The sequence below is a fragment of the Pogona vitticeps genome, chromosome 6 (genome assembly GCF_051106095.1).
Source record: "Pogona vitticeps strain Pit_001003342236 chromosome 6, PviZW2.1, whole genome shotgun sequence".
Classification (NCBI taxonomy): Eukaryota; Metazoa; Chordata; class Lepidosauria; order Squamata; family Agamidae; genus Pogona; species Pogona vitticeps.
Window position 1 is genome coordinate 75,179,975 of NC_135788.1, and position 26,071 is coordinate 75,206,045.

The 26,071-nt window shown below is 38.8% G+C and overlaps 1 protein-coding gene across 3 annotated transcripts; it reads left to right on the forward strand.

The window, feature by feature from the left end:
* The first annotated feature begins 693 nt into the window (after positions 1-693).
* EXOC3 (exocyst complex component 3) lies at positions 694-26,070 on the forward strand. 3 transcript variants are annotated; one of them, XM_020806226.3, is made up of 13 exons: positions 694-810; positions 4,431-4,622; positions 7,117-7,336; positions 7,518-8,199; positions 10,088-10,205; positions 12,230-12,355; positions 12,958-13,058; positions 14,815-14,925; positions 16,890-17,040; positions 18,609-18,731; positions 21,927-22,088; positions 24,730-24,857; positions 25,474-26,070. In XM_020806226.3, the coding sequence occupies exons 2-13, from the start codon at positions 4,479-4,481 to the stop codon at positions 25,643-25,645; spliced, it is 2,238 nt and encodes a 745-aa protein (XP_020661885.1). In that variant the 5' UTR covers positions 694-810; positions 4,431-4,478; the 3' UTR covers positions 25,646-26,070. The 3 variants fall into 3 exon arrangements, with proteins under 3 accessions (XP_020661885.1, XP_020661886.1, XP_078233724.1); XM_020806227.3 differs by having other exon boundaries at positions 783-873; XM_078377598.1 differs by lacking the exons at positions 694-810; positions 4,431-4,622 and adding an exon at positions 5,696-5,774.
* Position 26,071: the final 1 nt, after the last annotated feature.

Below are 26,071 nucleotides of genomic sequence, written 5' to 3' on the forward strand. Positions count from 1 at the left end.
GTAAATTTAATGGCTCTTAAATGCTGATTCAAGATTGAACTACCCTCAAATACTTTTTATTACAACAGGGATAGTTTGCAAAAACATACCATGCTTGAGTAAATCAATGTCTCTCCTAGATATTAGTATTGCAGTTAATCTCAAAGGGAACGAGAAGACTTGAGGGGGTGGCAGATGATGTTTTATTCTCTGGGGATCCGATTCTGTGATCCCTACTCCACTGTTTGCAAATTAATGTATTAAGCATCAAAAGCAAACTGCTACAGTAAAAATAGAGTGCTATGGCTCAAGTGAGTTAAAAATATGAAAATGCACATACACTTGTTTGTTCTTGCTTTTAAAGCAGCAGGCAAAATAGACGGGGCGGTTACGGGAACAGAAGTGTTAAGTCGTGTGCACTGAAGTTACACACAACGCCGTTAAAAACGGTGGCGGCGGCGAGAATAAGAATTTCAAGCCCATGATCTAGAATTACACTACTGAAATACAACAAGGGCCTTCATAGTCTCCTGTTGGGTTGACATTTAAAATTTACTGGCACCCGTTTATGACACAAAAGCCAACCTCTTCCGGATAATCCTTTTATTTTTAATCCCTACCTGAAGGGGGAGGAGCCAGGGAGAAATATAGAAACAGGTGTCGCAACGCTTTCGCGCATGCGCATTTCCTCCTTGGAAATGTCCCTGTTGGTTCGCCGGCGCATGCGCCGTGAGCGCCTAGTCCTTTGCTTTGTTGACGTTGATGCGAAGCGGCGCAAGCGCGCTTGGAACGTGTCTGTCAGAGGCTTCCGGGGACCCGCTAGGAGCCCAGGTGAGCCAAGCGAGCGTCTGGAAACAGCCTTAATTAGGGAGTGTCGCCTATCCGTAGGGAAGTGTGGGTGGTGTTTTGTTCTCTTTCTCCCCCCCCCCGATCCCCCAAAATATCCCGAGGAAACAAGCAATTTTGGGGGAATATTAGAGTGGAGCATATCGATTCCTGGCATTTGAATGGGTGGTTAGGCTAGCAGGGAGGTGCCTTTTCTGTAGGTCTGTTGTGTGAATGAGACGTTTAGGGCTTTGGTATGCTCGGTCTCCACCTGTCATGCAGGGAGGTCATTCAGAAGTGAATGGTGGCCGTGAAGTGTTGCTTGTTCTTAGAAAACGAGGGGTGGGGTGGGATGTTGGGGTGTTTATTTTTTTAAAAGCCCTTGAAATACTCCAAATATTGTTTTTCTTTTCCTGTATGGCGCTGTATCACAGATGGGGTGAATATCCTGTTTGATATTTTTACCCCCAAATTGTATGTAGCCAATTTATACGTACACAGCTGGGATAAATCCACTGTGTCCCACCATCCGGTACATATGCTCTGTGCATGCACAGCAAAACAGATGATAGTATTCACTAGTATCTAATATCCTTCTACTGTATTAGATTTCTCATATTGAATTGGCCCTTGGTCATTTATTATGGATCATGTCATTTCTGGTACATCCCGGAAAGCTGTCTCTTTTCTTGCAAAAGAGAGCCCTAGAGACACCTACACAAACTGTTTTGAGGTGAAGACAGGCAGAGTGCTTTTAGACTTATCAGCAAATCCAGCAACTTATCCAGAGCTGAGCTCTGAAACACATACAAGCATGTTCTGCAAGTTTGTACCAGCAACTGGTTGTACCTGATTCTGACTTGCTGATTTACTTCCTTTGGTATATTCAATCCAGTGCCAGACCCGGCGCTCACTATGGAATCTCAGGTGGCGTCTGTGGTCCGTACCGCTTTTTTCCATCTTAGGCGGATAGCCCAGCTGCGACCCTACCTTGATGTGGGGGCGCTTACTACCTTGGTGCATGCGCTCGTAATCTCAAGATTAGACCACTGTAATGCGCTCTACGTGGGGCTACCTTTGAGGTTGCTGCGGAAACTACAGGTGGTGCAGAATGCTGCGGCCAGATTACTTAGTGGAGTGAGAAGATTCCAGCATATCTCGCCCACTCTGGCCGCACTGCATTGGCTGCCCATCCGATTCCGCATCGACTTCAAAGTGTTGATGCTTACCTATAAAGCCCTAAACGGTTTAGGACCTCGATACTTGGTGGAACGCCTTCTCCCACCAAGATCTACCCGTGTCACTCGTGCGAGCCAGGAGGTGAGGCTGAGGAGCCTAACGCCGAGAGAGGCCCGGAAGGAGAAGACCAGAAATCGGGCCTTCTCGGCGGTGGCTCCTCGTCTCTGGAAGAACTTACCTCCTGAGATTCGCGTGGCTCCCTCGCTGGACATTTTTAAGAAACAACTAAAAACATTGATGTATAGGCAGGCTTTCCCAACAGAAAACTCCTGACGATTTTTCTTTTCTTATATCTTTCTTTGATTTCTATCTTAGTCTAGGTGCAATGTTTTAAAATTATATTGTTTCTTTTATTGTAAGCCGCCTAGAGTGGGCTAATATGTCCAGATAGGCGGGATAGAAATAAAATAAATAAATAAATAAATAAATAAAAGCAGTTTTGATCTTCTTAAAATCTTTTTTTAAAAGACATATAATTAATGTGACAAATTAACTACTTAACTATTATTTAAATACCTTTGTATTCAAAAAAGCAAAGGTAACCTACCAGGAGCATTACTGTGCGGAGGGCAAGAAAGAAAGCTCAGAGTAGCATGCATTGTATATCTACAAAGCTAGCAAGCCAGTCACTGGGCAGAGGGTGTGTAATGAGCTTTTTCTTCCTCTTTTCGGTTTTTACTGAATTGATGTTTTTATGCCATTTTAAGTATTTCATATTTTTTCATTCCTAATTTTAAAAATTGCACAAACCCTGTCAGTCAGTTAGAATTTACTTTGTTTGCAGAAACATATTTTTCACTTAATAGTAAGACTATCAGGGCTTTCACAATTGGGGTATCCAAAAGTGTGATCCTAAGTGTTATCTCTTGTTTTTAAACCTGGTGAGAGCATCTGCAGTAGAAAGAAATGATAAATCACTTCTGAGTACTATATATGTAGAACATTCTGGAAAAGATTGCTGTAATGCAGAATCACCTTGATAGCACGTAATATAATTTCATAGGTGTTATCTAAGTCCTATGGGGTAAATCTGTGAGAGGTGAAAATTAGCTATGACATTTCTAATGACTTTGTGTAGACTTCCACATTTCAAAGAGCTCTTCTGCACCCTTGTTTTTGAATTCTTGTGCAAGGGGGACAAGAGGGGAAAGGGCAAAATATTATGATGCTTTAAAAATGAATATACTGTATGTTAGTGTGAGCTTTTGTGGATCAAAATCCATGTTTTCAGCCATTCTCAAGGAGAAAATGTGATGTTAACCAAATATGTTTTGTAGCAGTTCATACACTAGATGTACAAAAGACTTAAGTATGCATACATAGGCTTTTTTAAATGTACAGTGACTGGACCAGAAATCTGAATATCCGGTTTCATATTGTCAGTTTTGGGGGTTATTGGAGTAATTATTATCTCTTAATCCTCATTTAATTTAATTTATTTATTTATTTGCTCTTGGACCTTAAAATACAGAATAGTTGTGTTCAGCCTATGGCATTTAGGTAGCAAATTTGGTTTGTAAGTATTCACAAAATGTGACATATTCCTTTATACAAATGCAGAGATCTCAATTTTCAAATGTAACTTATCCCTACAAAGTTGCTGGCAAATGCGCCATTAATTAAATTGTACAAGTCATTTAAGCAGTTGATTGGTTATGGTCAGCTAGTGGTAGCACCTAAACACGTGTAATGAAATATATACAATCATGGCCAAAAATATTGGCACCCTTGCAATTCTGTCAGAAAATGCAACCCTTCTCTCTCAAAAAAATGAACATGTGAGTACCAAAACATTTGGAACTGCAACAATTTTCTGAGAAAAGGGTTGCATTTTCTGACAGAATTGCAAGGGTGCCAATATTTTTGGCCATGACTGTAGGGTCTCACTACATCTACAGTATGAGTGATGTGGCTACATAAATTCCCTTTCAGACATTGCTAAATGGCATCCCAGACAAATGTGGAGCTTACAAACTTAACTGGTACCATGTCATCTGTTTGACTTGCATTTGAAGTGATTTTGACAGTTATTTTGTTTGCTTGGGAACCCCAAATATGACAATCCAGGAACCCCTAATTGCAGTGAATTTGATAATCCATTCATGTGGCTCATCTGGTATTTCAATATGATTTTGTTCAATTAGGCTGTAAAGCTGAAGAATCAATGAGTAGGTTTTAAATGGAGCAGTTAAATTGAATGATTAATCTTTTATTCATAATCAGTCTTTCTCCTTTGCTGCAGCAAGCACTTACTACACATCAAGATTCCAATACTTTATTTACTTAAATTGCCTTTGTCACTAGCTAATGTATTGCATCTATTCAGTTTATAAGTGATGTCTGAAGGAAAATGGGTCTCTCAATATCTAATCATCCTGTTTCTGCAGTGTCCCCTGTGATATGCCTATATCGGCACTGTAAGACATAGCTCCAAAATGGAAGAGACTAGCAGGGAGGCAGTTGCCACAGCTGTACAGAGGGTGGCTGGGATGCTTCAGCGGCCAGACCAGCTGGATAAAGTAGAACAATATCGCCGGAGGGAAGCACGCAAGAAGGCTTCAGTGGAAGCTAGACTCAAGGTAGGAAACTTTATTTGATTAACAACAAAGCCCTTGAAATTGACATGTGTTAAAGGTGTATCATCTTCGCTGAGGCTCCAATGTGCCACAGTTTAAGGGTCCTATCTGCTAGTGGATAGATTACTGTATTCTCTATGAGCTTAGATGTAGTCCTCCCACTAGCTGGGACAGAACTGGATGATGAAAGCTATCCCTGTTTAATGCAAAATGTTCTGGGTTGGCCTGCATAATTAGAGCTGCCTTTGCTTCTGTTTTATTGCTTCAATCCTCTTTTTCTGGAAAGTACAAAGCAGTAGCCATGACTGAATCACATAGTTACCAAAAGAAGAATGACTTGTTACACAGTCCTCTCCATATTTGAAAGGAGATAGCTGATAAAACATTGGTGGATAGGTGATGAAAAGACATGCAAACAGATAGAACTCCCTCTTTTTATCACTCACTTGGTTAATGTGTCAGTTTTAGGCAATATCAAAATTACTCTGCAATTTGATCTGCTATCCATTTCCTACTCTTCTGTATTTTTAAAAATTATTTTAGAACTGCTGTACATGTGAAGGCCAATAAGAAAGTTTTCCTATAGGGACATGAAAACATAGCATTGGGGCTACTTACCAGAGCTGTCATCCCATTGTCAGCCCTAATTTTGCAGGCTGATTGTGAATCTATTGCTAGGTAACATGGATTTCTACTGGGCATGTATTACTATGCACTTTTTAAATCAACTATAGAAAAAGGTACCCTGAAAAAAATGTTTAGATATAAGCATGTAACTCTACTAATAACGCAGAAAAACATGGATTTTGGAGTATGTGTGTTTTCTCGTGGCTGTATTTGTCTTTTCTTTGTTTGTTCCTTATATTTTACCTGATCTCAGGACATGGTCCCTGCTCTGTCATTTTTAATCTCCTGATAAAATTTTGAAAAAAAAACCTCCAAAATTTAACTGAGCTACAAACTTTAGTCTAGTAAAATCATTAAAATTTAATGCCAGTATATGTGCTGTTTTTGTAGAAAATTCCATATAGAGGCTATAGATGAATGCGTATGTATGCATTTGTATTTCAGTGACCTTGAGTGACATTGCAATTGTTCTTGTTATGTTCCGTCAAGTCAAAACCAACTTATAGTGACTCTGACAGGGTTTTCAAGGTAAGTATGGTATTTCAGGAGTGGTTTTACCAGTTCCATCCCCCAGTGAGTTTCCATGGTTGAGCAGGGGATCAAATCCTGTTCTCCAGAGTCCTAGTCCTTCACTCTATCCAGTATACCACACTAGATACACATGCAATTAGAAATGGGAATATTTATGGATTTTAATTTCATGAGAATTCAATTTATTTTACGGTAAATTACAGAGATAACAGTAAACATACAAGATGTAATAACAGGCACTTGAAGTGAATCCCAAATGCTTGCCTGCACCCAGTATAATCCTTTAAATACCCAGTATATTGTTTAATCCACATTGGTGAGATTTCTTTCTACATCATAAGTGAAGATGCTTAAAACAAAATATATCAGTAGGCCATTTTCACTGGAATTTTGCTTTAATATTTCATTACAATGTCATGCCATCTGAAATACTATCAGAACATTCTTTAGCCTACCTCCACACAAGGGGATAAGAGGCTGCCTAAGAAGATATTAAAATATTATACAATATCGATATCCAGACTACTGTATTATGGCATCTCTAGCTAGCTGGCACTCTTATAGGATGTATAAAGGCTTTTCTTTCAGTTTTGGAAAGGTGCCACTGTATTTGTTGTTTATGAGCTGAGATGGTTCTTGACCAAATACAGATTGTACTCCCTGCAGCTGAAAGAAGTTCAGGGACTGACATGGTACAAGTAGATATTGCCCAGCAAGGTTTTCTAAAGTAGAGGACATGATATATCTTCTAAAAGAATGTCCTCTGTATACTGATTTGAGCGATCGGTATCTTGAACCTGAACAACTGGGACTGAGAAAATCAATTCTCCTTGAAATACAGTTTTCCTTTGCTACTTGGCACAGACAATTACAGTATATCTGCTATAAGACCACCGAATTCATTAAATGGGCTGTGGCAAGATAGAATTAATTGTTTGCTTCACCTATCTCTGAATGTTAATCATGCTACCTGATACATGTTATCTCTTTATGTTAATTTTACTATCTGATCTTTGAAAATGATTATTTTACCTGCTTGCTGATTATTTATACTTTTGACAGTGGATTTAATTTGTTTATGTGTATTTCTTGTGTATTGCTTTATTGTGTAATAAGGTATGTAAGTATAATGCTACACATGCCTGTTTTCTTCAGATTCTTCTTGATTTTTATACAGGAATTTCAGTATGTGCTTCTTATCTCAGTTTGATTTCTTTTATATGGGTATATTTTGTGGAACAATAATAATACTGTTTAAAAACTTATGGCAACACAGTATCAGAATTTCTTGGTTGTTTAATGCTAAACTAAAGTGAGATCATCATTAATCATTTTTCAGGCAGCAATACAGTCACAGCTAGATGGAGTCCGCACTGGTTTAAGCCAGCTGCACAATGCACTGAATGATGTCAAAGCTATTCAGCATTCTCTGGTTGATGTCAATAAAGATTGGCGGCAAAGTATCAACACGATTGAAAACCTCAAGGATGTTAAGGATGCTGTAGTTCAACATCGCCAGGTGGCAGCTGCTGTAGAAAACCTAAAAAATATATTCTCAGGTATGAATCTGTGAAATGAGTCTTCATGCTCGGGGAATAATAGAATAATAATATTATGATGCTGTTTTACGGTTTAACTTTTCTTAATGTTGTGCATACTATTTATCATGCAATTATAGTTCTGAAATAAGAATTGTATAATACTGTATAATATTGTTTACATTTATTTTTTGATTTTCAGTGCCAGAGATAGTTCAGAAAACCCAAGACTTAATAGAGCAAGGGCAGTTGCTGCAAGCCCATCGAAAGCTGATGGATTTGGAGTGCTCTCGAGATGACCTGATGTATGAACAGTACCGTATGGACAGCAAGAACACCCATGATATGAATCTAATTGACAACTATTTTGGTGATATGCAAAAACTTTCTGAAGAATTGGCCAAGCAGCTATGGATGGTCATTCAGAGGTCTCTGGTCACTGTCCGTCGAGACCCAACCTTGCTGGTTTCAGTTGTCAGGATAATAGAGAGGGAAGAGAAAATAGACAGGCGCATGCTTGATCGAAAAAAGCAAACTGGGTTCATCCCACCTGGCCGGCCTAAAAAATGGAAGGAGAAAATGTTCAATGTATTAGATCGAACTGTCACCACCAGGATTGAAGGCACGCAAGCAGACACCCGAGAATCTGATAAAATGTGGCTGGTTCGCCATCTGGAAATCATTCGCAAATATGTCCTTGATGATTTGCTAGTAGCTAAGAATCTTCTGGATCAGTGTTTCCCCCCACATTATGAAATTTTCAAAAAGTTACTACACATGTACCACCAAGCTTTGTCTATACGTATGCAGGACCTGGCATCAGAAGACCTGGAAGCAAATGAAATTGTTAGCCTTTTGACATGGGTATTAAATACTTACAAAAGGTAAGGGCATTGTATATTACAAATAGTAAAATAATTATAAGTATATGGCTATTGGATTGATGGATATAAATTGTAAATGGGGTAAACAAGTGTGGATTATATTTTTGTATACTATTGATCTATCAATTAAAATGTTCACAGCAAGTTTGCTAGGGGCAGCACCAGGTTTACTATGCTTCAGAAAGTTCAAGGTATCAGAAGAGGATCTATGTACCTTTTAAAATACTTAGATGGATTTTTCAGTTTTGCCTGTATCCAAGCTGAATATAAAAATGAAAGTAATATTTAAAATCTTAAACAAGAGAGGCAGTTTCATTGAGCTCTGTAGTTAGGCTCCTCCTGCTGCTAAAATAAAATATAGACAAAGTCTTACCCACTGCCTGATCTCACCCGCCTCATGCTCCACTTGAAATCATATTAATTTGTGTACATTACACATGTTTTTAATTTTTTGTGAATTGGAAGGAAGGACCGTCAAAGTGTAAGTCAGAATGGGTTGGATTGAGAGCAGAAACTATGTTCATTTTACGTGGCTCTTATTGGGATCTGAAGGAAGGGTCGATGATCTCCAGTGGTTCATGGCCACATCCACAGGCATTGGAGTCCTGCATCTGTTCCCATAACCAAACACTCACAAGAAAAAAAAATCTTACAGAAATTGGGGAGGGGGGTTTCACTTAAGAAGTCACCTTGCACCTTCTAGTGTCCAAAGTTTTACTTCGAAGGAGGTCGAAAGGTGGCATCCTAACAAATAAATAGTGTAATGTTCCACCAACACTCACTAGAAGGCATAAGAGGACTCTCTGAGACAAAAGTGTTTTTAAATTTTGGATACGTGTGGCACTGCTTGGGCCCCTATGGATGCTGGGAGGCACATATGACCTACTCCTATTTTAAAGAATCCCAAATAAATGGTAGCTCTAATGCTCATTGTTGGAACAATATACTGTACCTGAAACTGTGGCTACAAGAATGGAATGTATGAAAAACAGTTAAAAGCAGATTTATTGGACTTTTTTACTTAGTCTTTTCTGCATATAGGATTTGTTACATTTTGAGTAGTGTAGTGCTGGGAATTGGGTCAGTACATTTTATAATGCACTATATTTTGTATTGTGTAAATTTAGCGAGATATTTTCTGCAAAAGAATGAAGTAGAACAAGAAATTTGCTAACCAACGGCATTTTGAATGTGCTTTGTTTTGAAAACTATACACATTGTATTAATACCAAACAAGTATGACATAGTGGAATATGTGCAAATTAGCTGCAGTTCACCTTTCGAAGATAGAATGCTAATGTGGACGTTTATATTTAACATGTTTCCCATAACTATACACAGGCAGTAGGGCTGCCACATCCATAGAAAGTCTCTAGGAAGCAGGGATTTTGGGCTCAGGTCAGTGCTTCTGGGTTTACAGTGTCCTTCATTAAAAAAAATAGGGACTCAAAAACACAACTCAGAAAAATGGGTCTGAGTTGCCAGTTGAGTCTGAGTCATTGAAAAAAAACTCTCCCAAGTTGAGTCACCAGTGTGACTTAAGTCTGAGTCAAGTCCCCATCCCTGCTAGGAAGATGCCCCTCATAGGGATTTTCTAAGCTTCAGAGAGTTTTCAGTTGCATTTGAAAAAAGAAAACAACACCAAGCCTCTATCTTTTACTTCCAGAATAAACTGTTTGCTGTTTATTAAGATTTAACTTGTTCACATTATCAAGTGGCTTTATCAGATTACTTATAATTCAGTAATTTACAGTTTTTGAGCCATTGTTAAATAGTGAGCTGAGGTTAATAAAAAAAAGCAGATGCTGGCCAAAATTTCTTGCAGTTGCTTGAATTGTAGTCTGTGTTTTCATTCACTTGCTATCTCTCTATTCTTTCTTCCATTCAGTGTAGAGATGATGGGCAATCCGCAACTTGCACCAGAAGTAGATGTGAATTCCCTGCAGCCTCTACTTTCCCAAGAAGTTGTGGATGACCTTCTTAGTACATATATGTCAACTCTAACAGTAAGGAATAATAGTAATTTGCTCACTCATTCAAACAGGGATTGAATTCTGATTACTATTGCTTGCTCTTTTTTTCCAGTCCAGAATTTATCTTAGATGTTACAAATGTTTGTCTTACTCAGATTGTGCCCTTGGCAGACAATTCTGTACACCAACACAAAGTTTCTTAATGTCTTGTGCTAATGAGTTGCTATAAAACTGGTAGTTGTTTGCAAACATTGTAAAGCATATTAGCAAATCTGAGCTGTATCATGTTACATGTACTCCTCAAAAGGTGTGTAAACAGTTGTCCTATGGTGTTTGCTGTTTCCTCTCTGTTTTATAGAAACAAAGCAAAACATTTAGCTTATCAAGTTTTCAGGGGTGCATTTTCTCTTATTGAACAGAAAAGCGAAACTATTGATCATTTAAGGACAGGTGGGCAACTTCTTTCCTAAGCCGCTTTTCAAAATACCGTGGTGCCTTGATTTACGAAATTACTCTGTATTGCAATGGTGGCCGTAAGTTGAAATTTTCTAAGTCGAAGCACCATTTCTCATAGGAATGCATTGAAAATCAATTAATCCGGTCTGGCTCAAAGAAAAAAAAATACAATGGAACCTCTACTTACAAACTTAATCTATCTCAGAAAATGTTCATTAGTTGAAACGTTCATAATTAGAAGCAAAATTTCCCATAGGAATGCATTGCTTGCATTTTGCACACATACCTGCTTTTCCCTTAGGTAGAGGAACTTCATTTTGCTCCTCAAGGGAGGGAATAAAGAATTTCAAGCTGTGTGCACAAAGATCCCAAGCTTTGTAACCTGCTCAGGTTCACTTTCATTTTTACTGCTTGCCCCTCCCTCCTCACACTTACAGCCTGGTTTAGATGTATTTCACTCCAAACAATCTTCAGACCTAGCACTTAAGGCAATGTGTTCATTGTAATTTGATTTGCAGAACAACAATGGAATTAAGGTCTTTTCCTGAAGTTTGTGTATTTTATACCATATTTACAGTGAAAAAGTGCATGTTATCTCAGCTTGGATTAATTGAATTAGTTTGCCAAAAAAAATGTAAATACTGCATAAACATACAGCCTCATGCTACATAATTAAGCTCTATTTCATGCTGAATAACCATTGAACTATAATGTATCTTAAATAGAAAACTATCTTTAGATAGATGTTTCCTCCAAAAACATTTCATTAAAATAAATTTGATTAAAATAAAAAATATGATTGAAATTTTAAAAATCCAGTTGAAAATTTAAAAATATTTAAAAGGAAAATTTAAAAGAATCATCGATTTTAATCCACCCTGGCTAAGTCTAAATACAACATCTTGCTGTTGGTTCAATTATTTAAATATTTTAAACCCATTTGTCTCATTTAAAAGGATCCAAGGTGTCTACAGCAATTAAAATACAGCATTTAAGTTGGTAACTATATGTGATACTAAAAGGATCAAAGAATGCAATACCAACAAACATAAGCAACATGAAAATACTATCTATTTTAAAAAACTTATTTGGCAGCTATTTGCTCAGAGTTGTATCCCAGGAAATAGTCTGAGGCATATTATTTTTTGTGTTCTCTTCTGTTAATATTGGGATGTCTGAAAAATGATTTGAAAGATGTGATTCCTGCTGCATGAGGGTTGGTGTGTTGGTTTGTGCATGCTCCCAAGTGGATGGCTTGTAGTAATATCAGTCCAAAACCACACTGTGCAATTGTTTTGTTATTCTCTCTCTCTTTGTGGCAAGGAAAAAGACCTGGAATGTAGAGCCTACATGTGAACAGGCACCTCTCCCAATCAGACTTGGTGCTGAAAATGTAAAGAATGCAGTGACAGAGGGGTGTTAAATGCTTTCCTGGAAGTGTATGCACAGCATAATTTTATTGATGTCTCAATAGAATTAGAGTAATTGTTTGAAAGCATCCTTGGCAAAGAATAATTTCTAAGTGAAATTATTTTTTTCCTTTTAATTTGCTCTGTAAACATTTTTGTCTTCTCTAAAATTTTAACCTTTATTTTTCTTAGTCCAACATTATTGGCTGGTTACGGAAAGCCCTGGAGACAGATAAAAAAGACTGGCTGGGAGCAAATGAACCTGAAGCAGATCAAGATGGCTATTACCAAACCACACTCCCTGCTATTGTGTTTCAGGTATATAAAAACTAGTTAACAACTGAGATTTGAGAAAAAATGGAAATGAAATAGTTGGTTTGTATATATTATTCTATACTTTACCTTCATAAAATGGATTGGCTCACCTTTTATAATGTCTGCTTAGGCCACAATCCATACCTGTTCCTAATGAACACAGCAAAGCCTACTTTTCTGGTTATATTGACTGAATGCGACTATTGTAATATTTCAAAGTTTGTATTTTGGTATTAATTTTTGAAAGGCATACTGTGCAGTCCTATACTCCTAGCACACCCCTGCTGTTAGTGGAATTGCCTTTAACTCTAGATATGTTTTGCAAGCAAAGTCAACTGTTTGAAACATAGCAAGCAAATATGTGAAGTGACAGCTGATGTCTTGAAGTGGAATCAGCAAACTGCCTATAACTTTGGTGCCTGCAATAGGTGAGTGGCAAGGTCCTGTAGATTTTAAGAACTGGAGAAAATTTCACCTGAGGAATGTTTATGAGCTGAAGAATAGCATAACGTCTTTTGATTGCCCTGTAATGTTAGTAGCATTACAGCACCAGGTGCTGTATTCTAATTAAGTGCAATAATGGTTGATTAGTTTCTGTTTTATAGATGTTTGAGCAGAATCTTCAAGTGGCTACCCAGATAAGTGAAGATTTGAAAATAAAGGTGCTACATTTGTGTCTTCAACAAATGAGTTCATTCCTCAGCAGGTACAATTAAATGTTATTTTTCATTCACTGCTTCTGGAACTTGGAGAAAATGTTTTCTTTCAAAATATATTACCAGAGTGCTTGCGATCTTCTGCCTGTCATTGTTCTCCATGAAACCCAGACATGTTGTGTTTTGTGTTCTGTTCTCAGCATATACAAAAACAAGAGTGGTGTGAGAGTTGTCCCCTTTTTATGAACCTCAGTCACTCTCTAAAAGACGAGCAAAAAATGGTCTTGGCCCTATCCACTCCATATTCTTAATAGAGGTTTTAATGTTTGTCAGTTGTAAAATTTAGTTGTTCACTGCCATCTACAGTCATGTAAAAAATAAAGTACAATGGTGCCTCGCCTTACGAAATTAATCCGTATTGGAATGGTGGCGGTAACTCAAAATTTTCGTAAATCGCAGCACTATTTCCACTTGAAATGCATGGGAATGGGATTAATCTGTTCCAGCATTTCAAATATATATAATATATTATTAGCATATATATTAAAGCATACAGAAAGCCCCATCGGAAGGCTCCGGGGCTTTAAAAAAACCAAACAACCAAAAATAAACAGAGCAAGCCCGGAAGGCTGCAAAGAAACAACACCAAAAACAAACAACACATCACAAAAACATAACCCCCCTCAGCTGAAACCCACTGTGCAAAACCCACCCAGAAGTTTCTAAAAAGTAAAAAGCAGCACCTTACCAGGCAGACTGAAGCCTCCTCTGATGGCACGCACTCCCTGGTGGAGTGGGGGTCCTTGCTCATGAGTAGACCTATGCCTTTGGCAGGCCTTATTCATGAGTAGACCCATGCCAAGAATGGGTAAGGAGCGCACCGACTTCCCACGCCCGCCAGCGAACTGGAGCCACCCCGTTTCTCCTTCCTCCTCTGCGCCGCATCTGCACACCCTGTCCATGGAGGAGCCCCTCTGACCCATGCACCCCAGCTCAGCCCAGGGCCTTTGGAGGGCCTTACTCATGAGTAGACCCACACCAGGGATGGGCAGGGAGCGCGCCAGCTTTCTGCACCAGGCAGCGATCCGTAGCTGCCCTTGCCTCTCCATCCTTCTCCTGCCCTGCAGGAGTAAAAAGGTTCCCTGACCCCCTGCTCTAACTGTTGGGGTGAAAGAGCTACAAAGAAGCAGCTTCTTCGCCACCAACGGTTTGAATTTCCCACCTTTTCCCCCTGCCTTTTTCTGTTCTTACGTTGAAGCTCTGCTCACAAGTCGAAGCAAAATTTTGCAAGAGGAGCTGTTCGTAAGTCGAAATGTTCATAGGTAGGGGCATTTGGAAGTCAAGGCACCACTGTATATCCTCTTTTAATTCTATGGTTTTATGTATCAGACATAATAAAAATCATCTGGTCTTTAGCAGGTCTGAAAATTAAGTAAAAACAACCTCAGATGAACAACAGATGACATATTGCACTGTATTATGATTTATTTTACAAAGATAAAGTTAAAATGGAGAAATCATGTGTGAAAAATTAAGTATACCTTATCATTCAGTAGTTTGTAGAATCAACCTTAGCAGCAATAAGTTGAATTTATCTATATGACTTTTATCAGTCTCTCACATCATGATGGAGGAATTTGACCCACTCTTCCTTACAATGTTGCTTCAGTTCATTGAGGTTTGTGGGCATTTGTTTAAGCACAGCTCTCCTAAGGTCCTGCCACAACATCTCAATCAGGTGGAGGTCTGGACTGACTATTGAATAGAAGAACACCTTATCTGAATTTCTCCCCACTCATCCTACAGGTACAAAGAAGAAGCTCATTCATATAAAGAAGAGCACCTAAGAAATCGTCAGGACCATCCATGTTATGTACAGTATATGGTTGCCATAATCAACAATTGTCAGACCTTTAAGTAAGTATTGATACATTCTGACATAGTGTGGGTGGCATATAAGTTAAATAAATAAATAAATAAATAAATAAATAAATAAATAAATAAATATATTTCTGTTATGCAAAACATACAGCTGGGGGGCTAATTTCATGTGTGAAGAATCCTCTGTCACTGCTCTTTTATTTTGTTTTGTTTTGTTGTCTTCACTCTAGATGCAGATATGAATAAAAATCAGTTCCTGGCTACTGCCACAATGGCTGTGCAGATGAAAACATAGGCCATGGGATTGGAGACACTTGTTTTTGAAATACACTGTTTTGGATTTTATCTTCATTAAATAATATTAGCTAAATCCAATTGTTGCCCCTAGCTAGAATAGACCCTCTAAAATGAACGGGGCACCTGAGGTTAAAACTCATATAAGGGTTATTAATTCAAAGGGTCCAATCTGGTTTGGACTAATAATTGTATTTCACTTTTTTGTGTGTAACTGTAGCATATAAGCCAGGTTTTGAAGTGGCAACTGTTAAGAGGATGGAGAGTCTTATCTCAAGAGGACTTATCTCTCAGTCAGATAAGTCTTTATCAACCAAGTGTGTTACAAACTCCACTCTAGAACACTTATTTTGATGTACATGCATGTTTGTATTGTTAATTTCTTACAATTTCTATACAATTTTCCAAATAGTATACAGAGATTGAAAGATAACATATAATAGCCAGTACACAATGTAGAGGGAAACAGGCGAATTCAGGTACCCCAGATAAGGCATTCCTCTAGGTCAACATTTTTTCATATATGTATCCTCATTGGCCCCTTTCAACGTCATATTGCTTGCTATGGAATTCCTGAACTTCCAGTATTATTACTATTATTAGTTTTATTTATATGCCGCATTTCTCCCAACAAGGGACCCAAAGCGGCTCACATTAAAATTCACACAATTTAAAAACACAGTAATTTAAATATGAAAAGATAAACAATATATGATTTAAAATACAATTAAAAGATTAAAACTTGAAAACACAAAAAGATTAAAAATTTCTGCTGAAATGAGGTTCAGGGTTCAGTTATAATTGTTAAAAGCCTGCCTGAAGAGATGGGTCTTTAGCTTTCTTTGAAAAAATAAAAGGGAAGGGGCCATCCTGATCTCCCAAGGGAGAGCATTCCATAGCCTGGGAGTTGCCACAGAGAAGGCCCTCTCCCGTGTCCCCATCAGCCATGCTTGTGCTGGCAACGGGACCAAGAGGAGGGCCTCCTCTGCTGATCTTAATCACCGAGAAGGTGCATATAGGAAGATACAGTCCTTCAGGTAGCCTGGACCCAAGCTGTATAGGGCTTTATAGGTAATGGCCAGCACTTTGACTTGGGCCCAGAAACTGATGGTAGCCAGTGCAGTTCTTGTAATGGGTGCATTATATGCTCCCTGTAGCTGACCCTAGTCAGTAGTCTGGCTGCAGAGTTTTGCACCAGCGGAAGTTTCTGAACCATCTTCAAAAGCAGCCCCATATAGAGTGGGTTACAGTAATCCAACTGGGATGTAACTAAGGCATGTGTCCCTGTAGCTGGATCCGACATCTTAAGGAACAAGCGCAGCTGGCACACCAGCTTTAGCTGTGCAAATGCACTCCTGGCCACTGCCGAGACCTGGGCATCCAAGCTTAGAGATGAATCCAGGAGTACACCCAAGCTGCAGAACTGAGTTTTCAGGGGGAGTGTAACCCCATCCAGGACAGGTAGTATCCCTATTCCCTCGTCTGCCTTCCAACTAACCAGGAGCACCTCTGTCTTGTTTGGATTAAGTCATCCAGCCCATTACTGATGCCAAGCACTGGTTTAGAGTCAAGACAGCTTCCCTGAAATTAAGTGGAAAGTGGCTAGGGGGACTGTTGTAATAAACACTTGCACTTCAGAATTTACTACTGTTAAATTCCATGCAGAATTACTGACATGTTGAAGAATCTTGTTTTGCTTATCAAAGGGAATCGATTATCAGTTTAAAAAAGAAATACTTGAATCCTGTGATGGAAGAGATCATGACAAGCAGTCATGCAAGCATTGATGCAGTTCTAGATGATGTTGCCAAAGAAGGATGTTCAAGCCTGCTAGATGAAGTCTTCATGGATTTAGAGGTTAACTTTTATTTCCTTCAAACCTTTTTTTAAATAAAGTGGAAAGGATATGTGTGTTATCTCACAGTGGTAAAAAAATACAGATGCCTTGGTCTGAGGTTGAGATATATATGTAATTCAGATGCTTATCTGAATCACCACTGAATTTGAAAGTATCTGATGTGGATAGAAATACACAGCCCTGTGTAAGGATGCAAAAAAACAAAAGCATAGGGATAAACTGGGTGATTGTGGTACAGATTTTTATAAGTAATAGCAAACATTTTCAGATTAGCTTGTCTTCAGACTAACTAAAAAACCTGCTGTTTCTATTTATGCATGAGTCCTACTACTTTGTTTCACCCATACATTGTTTAAACTGGGGACTTATTTTCAGCAGCAGCCTAAAAGACATAACTATCTTGACTTGTTAAAGAAAACCTTCTAAAATCAGTTTCTTTTAAGATGTTGTTTGATCTTACACTTGATCTTAGTCGAAAATATCAAAAAATTATTTGTTGGGCAATTTAAAAAACCCAATAAAACATAAAATCATGGTAGGAAGCTCAATACAGGTGGTCCAGATGAAGAACTATTGTACCCTTTAGAAGTATGTTATAGTGATTACTCTTCAGAAGGAAGCTGCAGCATAATTAATTTCTGAGGTCTAAAGCAAACCCTGAAGTTATTATTTATATTTTACCTTAATCCCAAACCCATATATAGCAACTAGTCTATCACCAAAACTCATTTTAAGAAATATTTTAGAAGATTCTAGAAGTGTGCATGGAATGCAATGGGATATGTACTCCCAATATCCAGAGCCTAGTTCTGTCAATTGCTAATGCTTTTCAGGAAGGAGATGAATATCTTTCATACCACAGTAGACTTCATATAGGGAGAGACATGACCCAATATACACTTTCATAAATGTATGTAAATAAGTTTTGTACTTAGTGAGCCAATAATGAAGCCAGAGAGGACTTTATTGTTCTCAGATATATATTTGCTAAAATCCAGTAGTAAACTCTAACTAGAGTAGGCACATTGTATCAGTGGGGATTTGGTGAGTCAGATCCTCCATAAGTCCCATTGTTTAAATGGCCGTACTCTAGTTGCAACTTACTACTGGCTGTCAGCTATTGCTAATGAAACAGTTATTTCAGTAGAAAATTTTTCCCCAATACTGAACAAAACAGCTGTCCACACATAGCCTTAAACATTTATATTGTACCAGCATTTTGATCCAATGTTTCATTTAGCCCCAAGTCTTCCACTAACAGTTGCTTAGTCTACAAGGCTTAATTACATTCCAGCCTTCTAGAACTGAGAAGGGGAATGTGCCATTCTCCAGATGAAGGACTGCAATTCTTAGCATCCCTAGCCAGTGCAACCAATAGTGACAGATGATTGGAATTGCAGTCCAATAACAGTTTGAGAGCCATATGTTCCCCATCCTTATTCTAGAATAATTATGGATATCCATTTACAGTTCTGGGTTATATGTGGAAGATATTCAGTGTCAGGGTTGCTGTTAAAAATGTGGCTCTAACCAGTATTCTCTGTGTTGTACACTCTGTCTCTTTTAGCCACATCTCAGTGAGCTGATGACCAAAAAATGGCTTGGAGGATCCAATGCTGTGGGCACAATCTGTGTAACTGTAGAGGATTATTTCAATGATTTTGCGAAAATAAAGAAGCCGTACAAGAAGGTATTGCAAAGTCTAATTGAGCATGTTTAAGTACTGGAGTTTAAGGAAGTGACATGTTACTTTAAAATTCCTGAGAATTTAATATTGTGTTGCCTTCATGTTTGCTAAAGATAATAACACATAATTTACTATTAACACTTAATTTGACCCTCTGTCAACAATTTCTATAACTGAACATTATTATGAATTTATTTTATTTATTTATTCTATTTATATCCCACCTATCTGGTCATTGCGACCACTCTAGGCGGCTTTTTAAAGATAAATTAAATTAGCAATATTTCCATCAGCAATATTCTCATCAGATTAGTGGGTGCTGCCTATACCCACTGAAGCAGCTATAATCTATAATCATTAATATCAGGTGGATTTTTCATTTGACATTAACACACAATCTCTTGACTTCGTGACTTTGAAAGCTTTGAGCTTTACCATACTACCCTGCACACACATAATCAGCAGGGATGGGATTGTTTGGTTTCTTGCACTATATAATTTTCCATTCTGGGAGTGCTACCTGACAATGGACAATCATGGGATTTGTAGTTCAAGAAGTCTGAAAATCTCATTCCTAATAATCATGTCTGATATAAAAGCTAAGTTGGGTCAAGCATGGTTAGTTTTTGGATGGGAGATGACCAGTGGTCTCCAGGTGGGGCTAGGATGGATTCTTGCGTCAAATCCTGGAGAGCCACTGCCCATCGAGTGTTGATGGTATGGTGCAAGATGGGACTCAGTGTTCCCCTTGGCTCCTCTCTTTGTGGTATAAACAATCAAACAAGACCGTTAATTAATCAGAATTTTTTGGTTCTTTCTGCTTATGTAACTGCACCAACAAGCTGAAAACAAACCAAGATACTCCATGGTTTAAAGTCAGTTTAATATCCTAGTTTGCACAACTGGTTACTGTAGTTATTAAAAGGCTTCCTGGTTAAATTGCTAGCATGGCAAAGAGGGAGACTGAAGAGGCTGCCTGTGAGAATGAAAGATGCTAATCTCTTGCCTTATTAGGAAGAGGCATGATTGTCCAAAAGCAGTCCCTGTCTCAAATGTATAAATTTTGATTATTGTGTAAGCTTCTGTAACAGCAAAAGAGTTACTGCTCCCGAAGAAAAATGATGTGTCAGAATGCCTGCAGCATCCTTTATATTTCTTTGCTATCTTCACAGAAATATATATATTTTAACACAGAATTAACCCTTGTATAAGAAATTGGGATAAATGAGAGCATGTAAATTCACATACATAGACTGTTGGACTTCGACTTTAGGAGAGCAAGTTCTACAACTCAGATGTGTTAGCCATTGACTCAGTGCCACTTCACAGATTAAAAATGAGTGATCGTATTCTGTAAAATGATCTACTGAGGGGGAGGTGCATGTCTTGAAGTGTTTTCTCTACTGATGTCTTCAAGAGTTTGCAGTCCTCAAGTACACAGCAGGCTTTTCCACAGACTAGTTACCTACTTCAGATATTTTTTCAGTTGTGAGTAACAATGATCAACAAGGTTTATTCAGGTTCCTGAACTGTACTGGCTGGCTGACCTTACCTTAAGATTCCTTGAATTATTGGGAGCAGGTTGCTGATGAATGAACGTCTTGCATTTCTCATAAGTTTAGTGTGTGGAACAGTAAGATTCCATTCTTGCTATACCACAAATCACAATATACTTACTACAGTGGTACCTCGTATAACGAGGAATCCACATAACGATGGCTTTTTTGCGATCGCTTTTGCGATCGCATACCGATGTTGCCTATGGGGAAAAATCGCTTTGCGATGTTTTCCCCATAGGCACCATTTGCCGGCTGAACAAGCGGGCGTTCGCTCGGGAGGAGGTGGGGGAATCTTCCCTCCTCCTCCTGCCCGATCGCCGGCCTGTCAGCCGGCTGAAAACCCGGCGTTTGCTCGGGAGGAGGTGGGGGAATCTTCCACCTCCTCCTGCCCGATCGCCGGCCTGTCAGCCGGCTGAAAACCCGCCGTTCGCTCGGGAGGAGGTGGGGGAAGCTTCCCACCTCCTCCTGCCCAATCGCCGGCCTGTCAGCCGGCTGAAGTCCGGCTATGCTTCCAACCCTCCCCCCACGGCTTGGATCCAAGCCGCGGGGGGAGGGTGGTGGGATCCGGATGCCTTTCAGGCATCCCGGGCTTGGATCCCACCCACCGCCGTTTACCCATGGTTTGGGTAACCGGCAGGGGGTGGGATCGAAGCCCGGGATGCCTGAAAGGCATCCGGACCCCCCACTCTCCCCCCGTGGCTTGGATCCGAGCCGCGGCGGCTACCCCAGCCATGGCTGGACTCTAGGGAGTCCAGCCATGGCTGAGGTAGCTGCTGCGGGTCAGATCCAAGCCACGGGGGGAGGGAGAAAACTGGATAATCCGTTCCTATTAGAACGGATTATCCGGTTTTCAATGCATCTCTATGGGAAAACCCGTTTCACTTAATGATGTTTTCCCATAGCGATGTTTTTTTTTAGAACGAATTAACCTCGCTATGCAAGGCACCACTGTATACCCATACTCACACCTTTGACCCATAAGCAAGCATTCCAGCTGTTAAATCAGTTCTCCATATCTTGCAGGGAATATTGAGGAACACATGCTGTTCTTCAGTGGTTCCTTTTCCCCAGTGTTGTAGAATAAGAGACACTACTGGAATGAGGTATGGATTGTACTAGCTGTTATCAGCACATGTTGCAGGAGATACAGCAGGCATACCCTAATGACTAGTTCAGTGTAAAGATGGGCAGTTGTTCTACTTTAAATTAACTGCTGTTTAAAAGTAGCGTAAGTGGCCCAATGTACCCTCTAATTTTCAGTCCAACTGGGCAAGGCTCCCCCTTTCACGCATTCAATTCCGCCTGCCCACGTGCAGGATTATGTTCTGACTGGAACCAAAGGAGTTGACTGTGATTGCTGCACAGAAGAGGAAGAGAGCTGTGCAGAGGGAGGTGGAGTTGCATGTGCTCACACACGGCTTAGCAGGAACCTTGGGCCCATCTATAAACTATACCCCTGAATTCATGCCACTAAATCAGCAGTCAGTTCTTCCAAGTTAAATGAGTGTAGTGCAGAAGAGTGGCTTCTTTTTCAGTAATTTTGGCCTATGAATAAAGATTAGAAACAATCAAAATATAATATACAGTATATATGTGAATATATTGGCTGTCAATGGTAAAATTTGATTTTTTCTTTTAGAAAATGACCGTTGAGTGTCATCGTAGAGTCGTTGTGGAATATATCAAGGCAATTATGTCAAAGCGTATTACTTTCAAGACTGCAGAAGAAAGGAAACAAGGTGCTGAACGAATGAAGACAGAAGCTGAACAGTTCCGATTTCTGTTCAAAAAACTTGCTGCTGTAAGTGTAAGAGAGGACAAAAGAGGAAATGTTTGAAGTAATTATAAATTGTCTTCCTAGATCTTTGTTTCTGGCACCACTCTAGCATTTCTCCAATTTCACTTTATCACTTTTTACAACAGTAGTTCATACATGTGCTGGTTGGTGTTAGGTAATCGGTTATTGGTTAAGTGTGCAACTGCACAAGAGGAACACCCAGTTTGTTTCAAAGTTTTTAATGCCAGGTCCCTGCTTGTTTCTACTTGTGAAATTGCTGTACAATGGTGCCTTGACTTATGAACTTAATCTGTAATGGAATGGTGTTCATAAGTCAAAACATTCATAAATCAAAGCAGCATTTCCCATAGGAATGCACAGAAACCCAATTAATCCATTCTGGCTGTTTTTTGTTCTTATGTCAAGGCACGGTTTGTAAGTCAAAGCATTCGTTCCCAAAGGAACTAGTGCAAAACTGGTTACTCCATCCTCTACCACTAGGGGGAGAATTTTTTTTAACCTAAGATGACTTAGGTTTTAAAAAGGGCAGGAAAGGAGGGAGACAGAGATAGAGAAGACAATGGGGGAGGGAAAGAGTCTAAAACACATTTTAAACCCACACATTTTACACCAACATTTTAAACCAAGCCAGCACAGACCTTTGCATAAACTTTTCTGATTTGCAAGGGAAGCATGCATGAACCGTTGCAAAAACACAGAAAACAAACGGAGCAGATGAGAAATGCAAAGAGAAGGAAGCAAAAAAGCAAGAGAAGCATACATGAACCATTGCAAAAAGAAATGGAGCGATCAGAAATGCAAAGAGAATGAAGCAAAAAAGGGTAGAGTTTGTTGACCTTTTGCAGGCTGTATTTTTCAGTGCTGGGAGCCAGGCCTTGTTGAGTTTTAAACTTTCTTCTTTTTTGTTGAAGCTCTGCTGGTGTTTATGGATTTCAGTGGCTTCCCTGTGTAATCTAACATAATGATTGCTAGTGTTGTCCAGTTCTTCAGTATTTTGAAATAGAATTTCATGTCCAGCTTGTTTTAGGGTATGTTCAGCTACTGCTGATTTTTCTGGTTGTTTTAGTCTGCAGTGTCTCTCATGTTCTTTGATTCTGGTATGAATGCTGCGTTTTGTGGTTCCAATATATACCTGTCCACAACTGCAAGGTATCCGGTATACCCCTGCAGTGGTGAGAGGGTCCCTTTTGTCCTTTGCTGACCATAACATTTTGTCGTGGGTCTGAATACTGTTTGTAGGTTGTGTTTTTTCAAAATTTTCCCCATGCGTTCTATGACCTCTTTGATGTATGGCAGAATACTTTATTTGTGGGTGGCTGTTTTTCAACAAGGCCTGGCTCCCAGCACTGAAAAATACAGCCTGCGAAAGGTCAACAAACTCTACCCAGCCACAAGGACCAGGGATCATTGCACACAAAAGACCAGCTAACGACACCCATCAGTCACAGTGACAGATAATCTCTCCCACTTATCACAACACATCCACAACAAAAATACGCTGATCACCATAATCACCCAATCTCCTGAAAGGGACAAAAGCTGTTCCCAAAGCTATAAATACTCAGCTATCCAACAAACAGCAACAGAGCATGGACAGATTTCCTACCCCTGTCCTCTGAAGATGCCGGTCACAGAGACTGGTGAAATGTCAGGAAGAACAACCTTCAGAACACAGCCAAAGAGCCCGAAAAACCCACAACAACCATCAGATCCCAGCTGTGAAAGCCTTCGAGAATACATAGCATATAATTCTTTGTCCCTTTAAAAATGTAGAAATATTAATGAACCCTTTCACTCGTCACTTAACCAATTTAACATAACATTTTTTAAACATTGACATAATTGCTCTTTTATGTAAAGCTGATATAGTACCTTTTTTCTGTAGAAATCCTTAGTTATGGGAGAATTAGCAGAATTTATGTGCAGTGCATAGATTAAATCCTCATATGTTTGAGACATACATAACCGCCTAGAGTGGTCATTTGACTAGATAGGCGGGGTATAAATAAAATAAATACATGACGACACTTGCCTGTGGCCTAATATAAAATTCTGTTATTTTTTATATTAGGCCACAAGCAATCTCAAAATATGTTCCTATAACATTGTTACCTGTTTTTCTTTGCTTTGTGTGATAAATTATGCTTTTGTAAACTTCAGCTTTAATCAGTTATTCCTGACAAAATAATATCTCTTAGTATGCAGCCACGAAACTGAGGGATAACTCAGCTGTCTTTAGAAAGGTGGGATGAGATGGGATGAAGAAGACACAAGCAGAAACTGATGTATGATAGGCAATCTAATTTAAACATGATATTTCATTAGAAACTCTTGCTCTGATACGAGTAAAATATATTAGTAATTGTGTATATATAAGATTACTGCAGTGTGATTTTGATAAAAATATTAGTAAATTGAAAAAAATTCTATAGCCACAGTCGAGCGCAGACTTAGATATAATTGTGGCCGCCAAAGTTACAAGGGTTAAGATTGTATAACCTGATGCGGATTCCATTTGAGACACTATATATATGGACCACAATGCTTTTGCCATTTTGTTCTCATGCTATACTTACCCATTAATTATAATTTTGAATTAGATGTTTTAAAAGATTAACAGCTAATATTGATGATGATTTATCAGGGATCTGGGGAGGACACAGAAGGACTTTGCAGTGTAATTGAAGCTATAGCAGAAGTATTCAAGTTGACAGATCCTTCACTACTTTATCTAGAGGTCTCAACTTTAGTCAGCAAACACCCAGATATCAGGTAATATACATTTCTAAATTTACAATTTTTAATAATATATTATTTAAATACCACAGGAGGGCTTGATGAAAATGTTGACATTTAGTTTTATGCAAACCTTTTCTCTTAATTTTTAAAGTTATCTGGTAAAAGAGAGAATCTAAACCAAGGTCTTAATAATCACATTACAGTCCTGTGGTTTATGAATTTGAGATACTGGGCTTCTGTACCTATGATTCAGAAAGCCAGAAAGTGGCTCAATATTGCTGCACAGTATCATGTCCGTGTTGCCAGCAGGAAAAAGGATGTCAATCTTTACATAGTAAAGGTAAGCCTCAGTGTTGACAACCTGAATGACAGCAGTCAATATGGTCTACAGGATACCATCTTTGGCTTATTACTACTGTATTCACACTTGTTGAAAAAGAGCCCTGACAATTGCTTTGTCTTTGCGTAAGAAGTGGTTAACTGATGGAAAAAGGAATCAGCTTCTGAGATTTTCCCTTGCATGGTATCACTTTGTCAAGAAATCTTAGTACTGAAGTGTTTGCTGTAGAATGTCTGCTGTGTAAAGCTGTGTTCCCACTTGCTTTTCCAATTTGGAAGCTTTGTATTGACGCTGTACTTTAATTGGCAGGGATGACCATATTGCAGCTTTGTTGACAATGCGAGGAGATGCCAGCAGAGAGATGAAGCAGACCATCATTGAAACACTGGACAAAGGCCCAAGCCAACCAAGTCCAAACTATGTGCCAATTTTTAAAGATGTTACAGTTTCAACTCTAACTGTGCCAAAACTTCTTAAGTAATAGCAACATATTTAAATATGTATTATTTTGGGTGTGGCATTAATATGTTATAAATCTCTGTAGCTTAATTTGATTGTGCACTTAAAGAACAGATGAGAGTTTCTTGCTAGGCTTTTAATATTAGGAATTATAACAAGGACTAGAAATAGCCAGATTGGTCACTTGAAGAATATGCAGTATTCTGATGGCCAAAGTAGTTTGAACTGCCATTGTCAGCAATACACTTCTCACAACTATTTATCTTGGCTTTTGTTTGTATACTCTGATGCACATACTTTTAAGAAAATACAATAATGAATTAGCTTCTAGGTTGACAAATAAAAAGCAATTGACATGTTCAAAGTACACCAGTTATTTGCTGTTTTAATTTGAAAATAAAAACACAAGGGATTGCTAAATAAATAAAAAGTAACACTGACCTTAAAT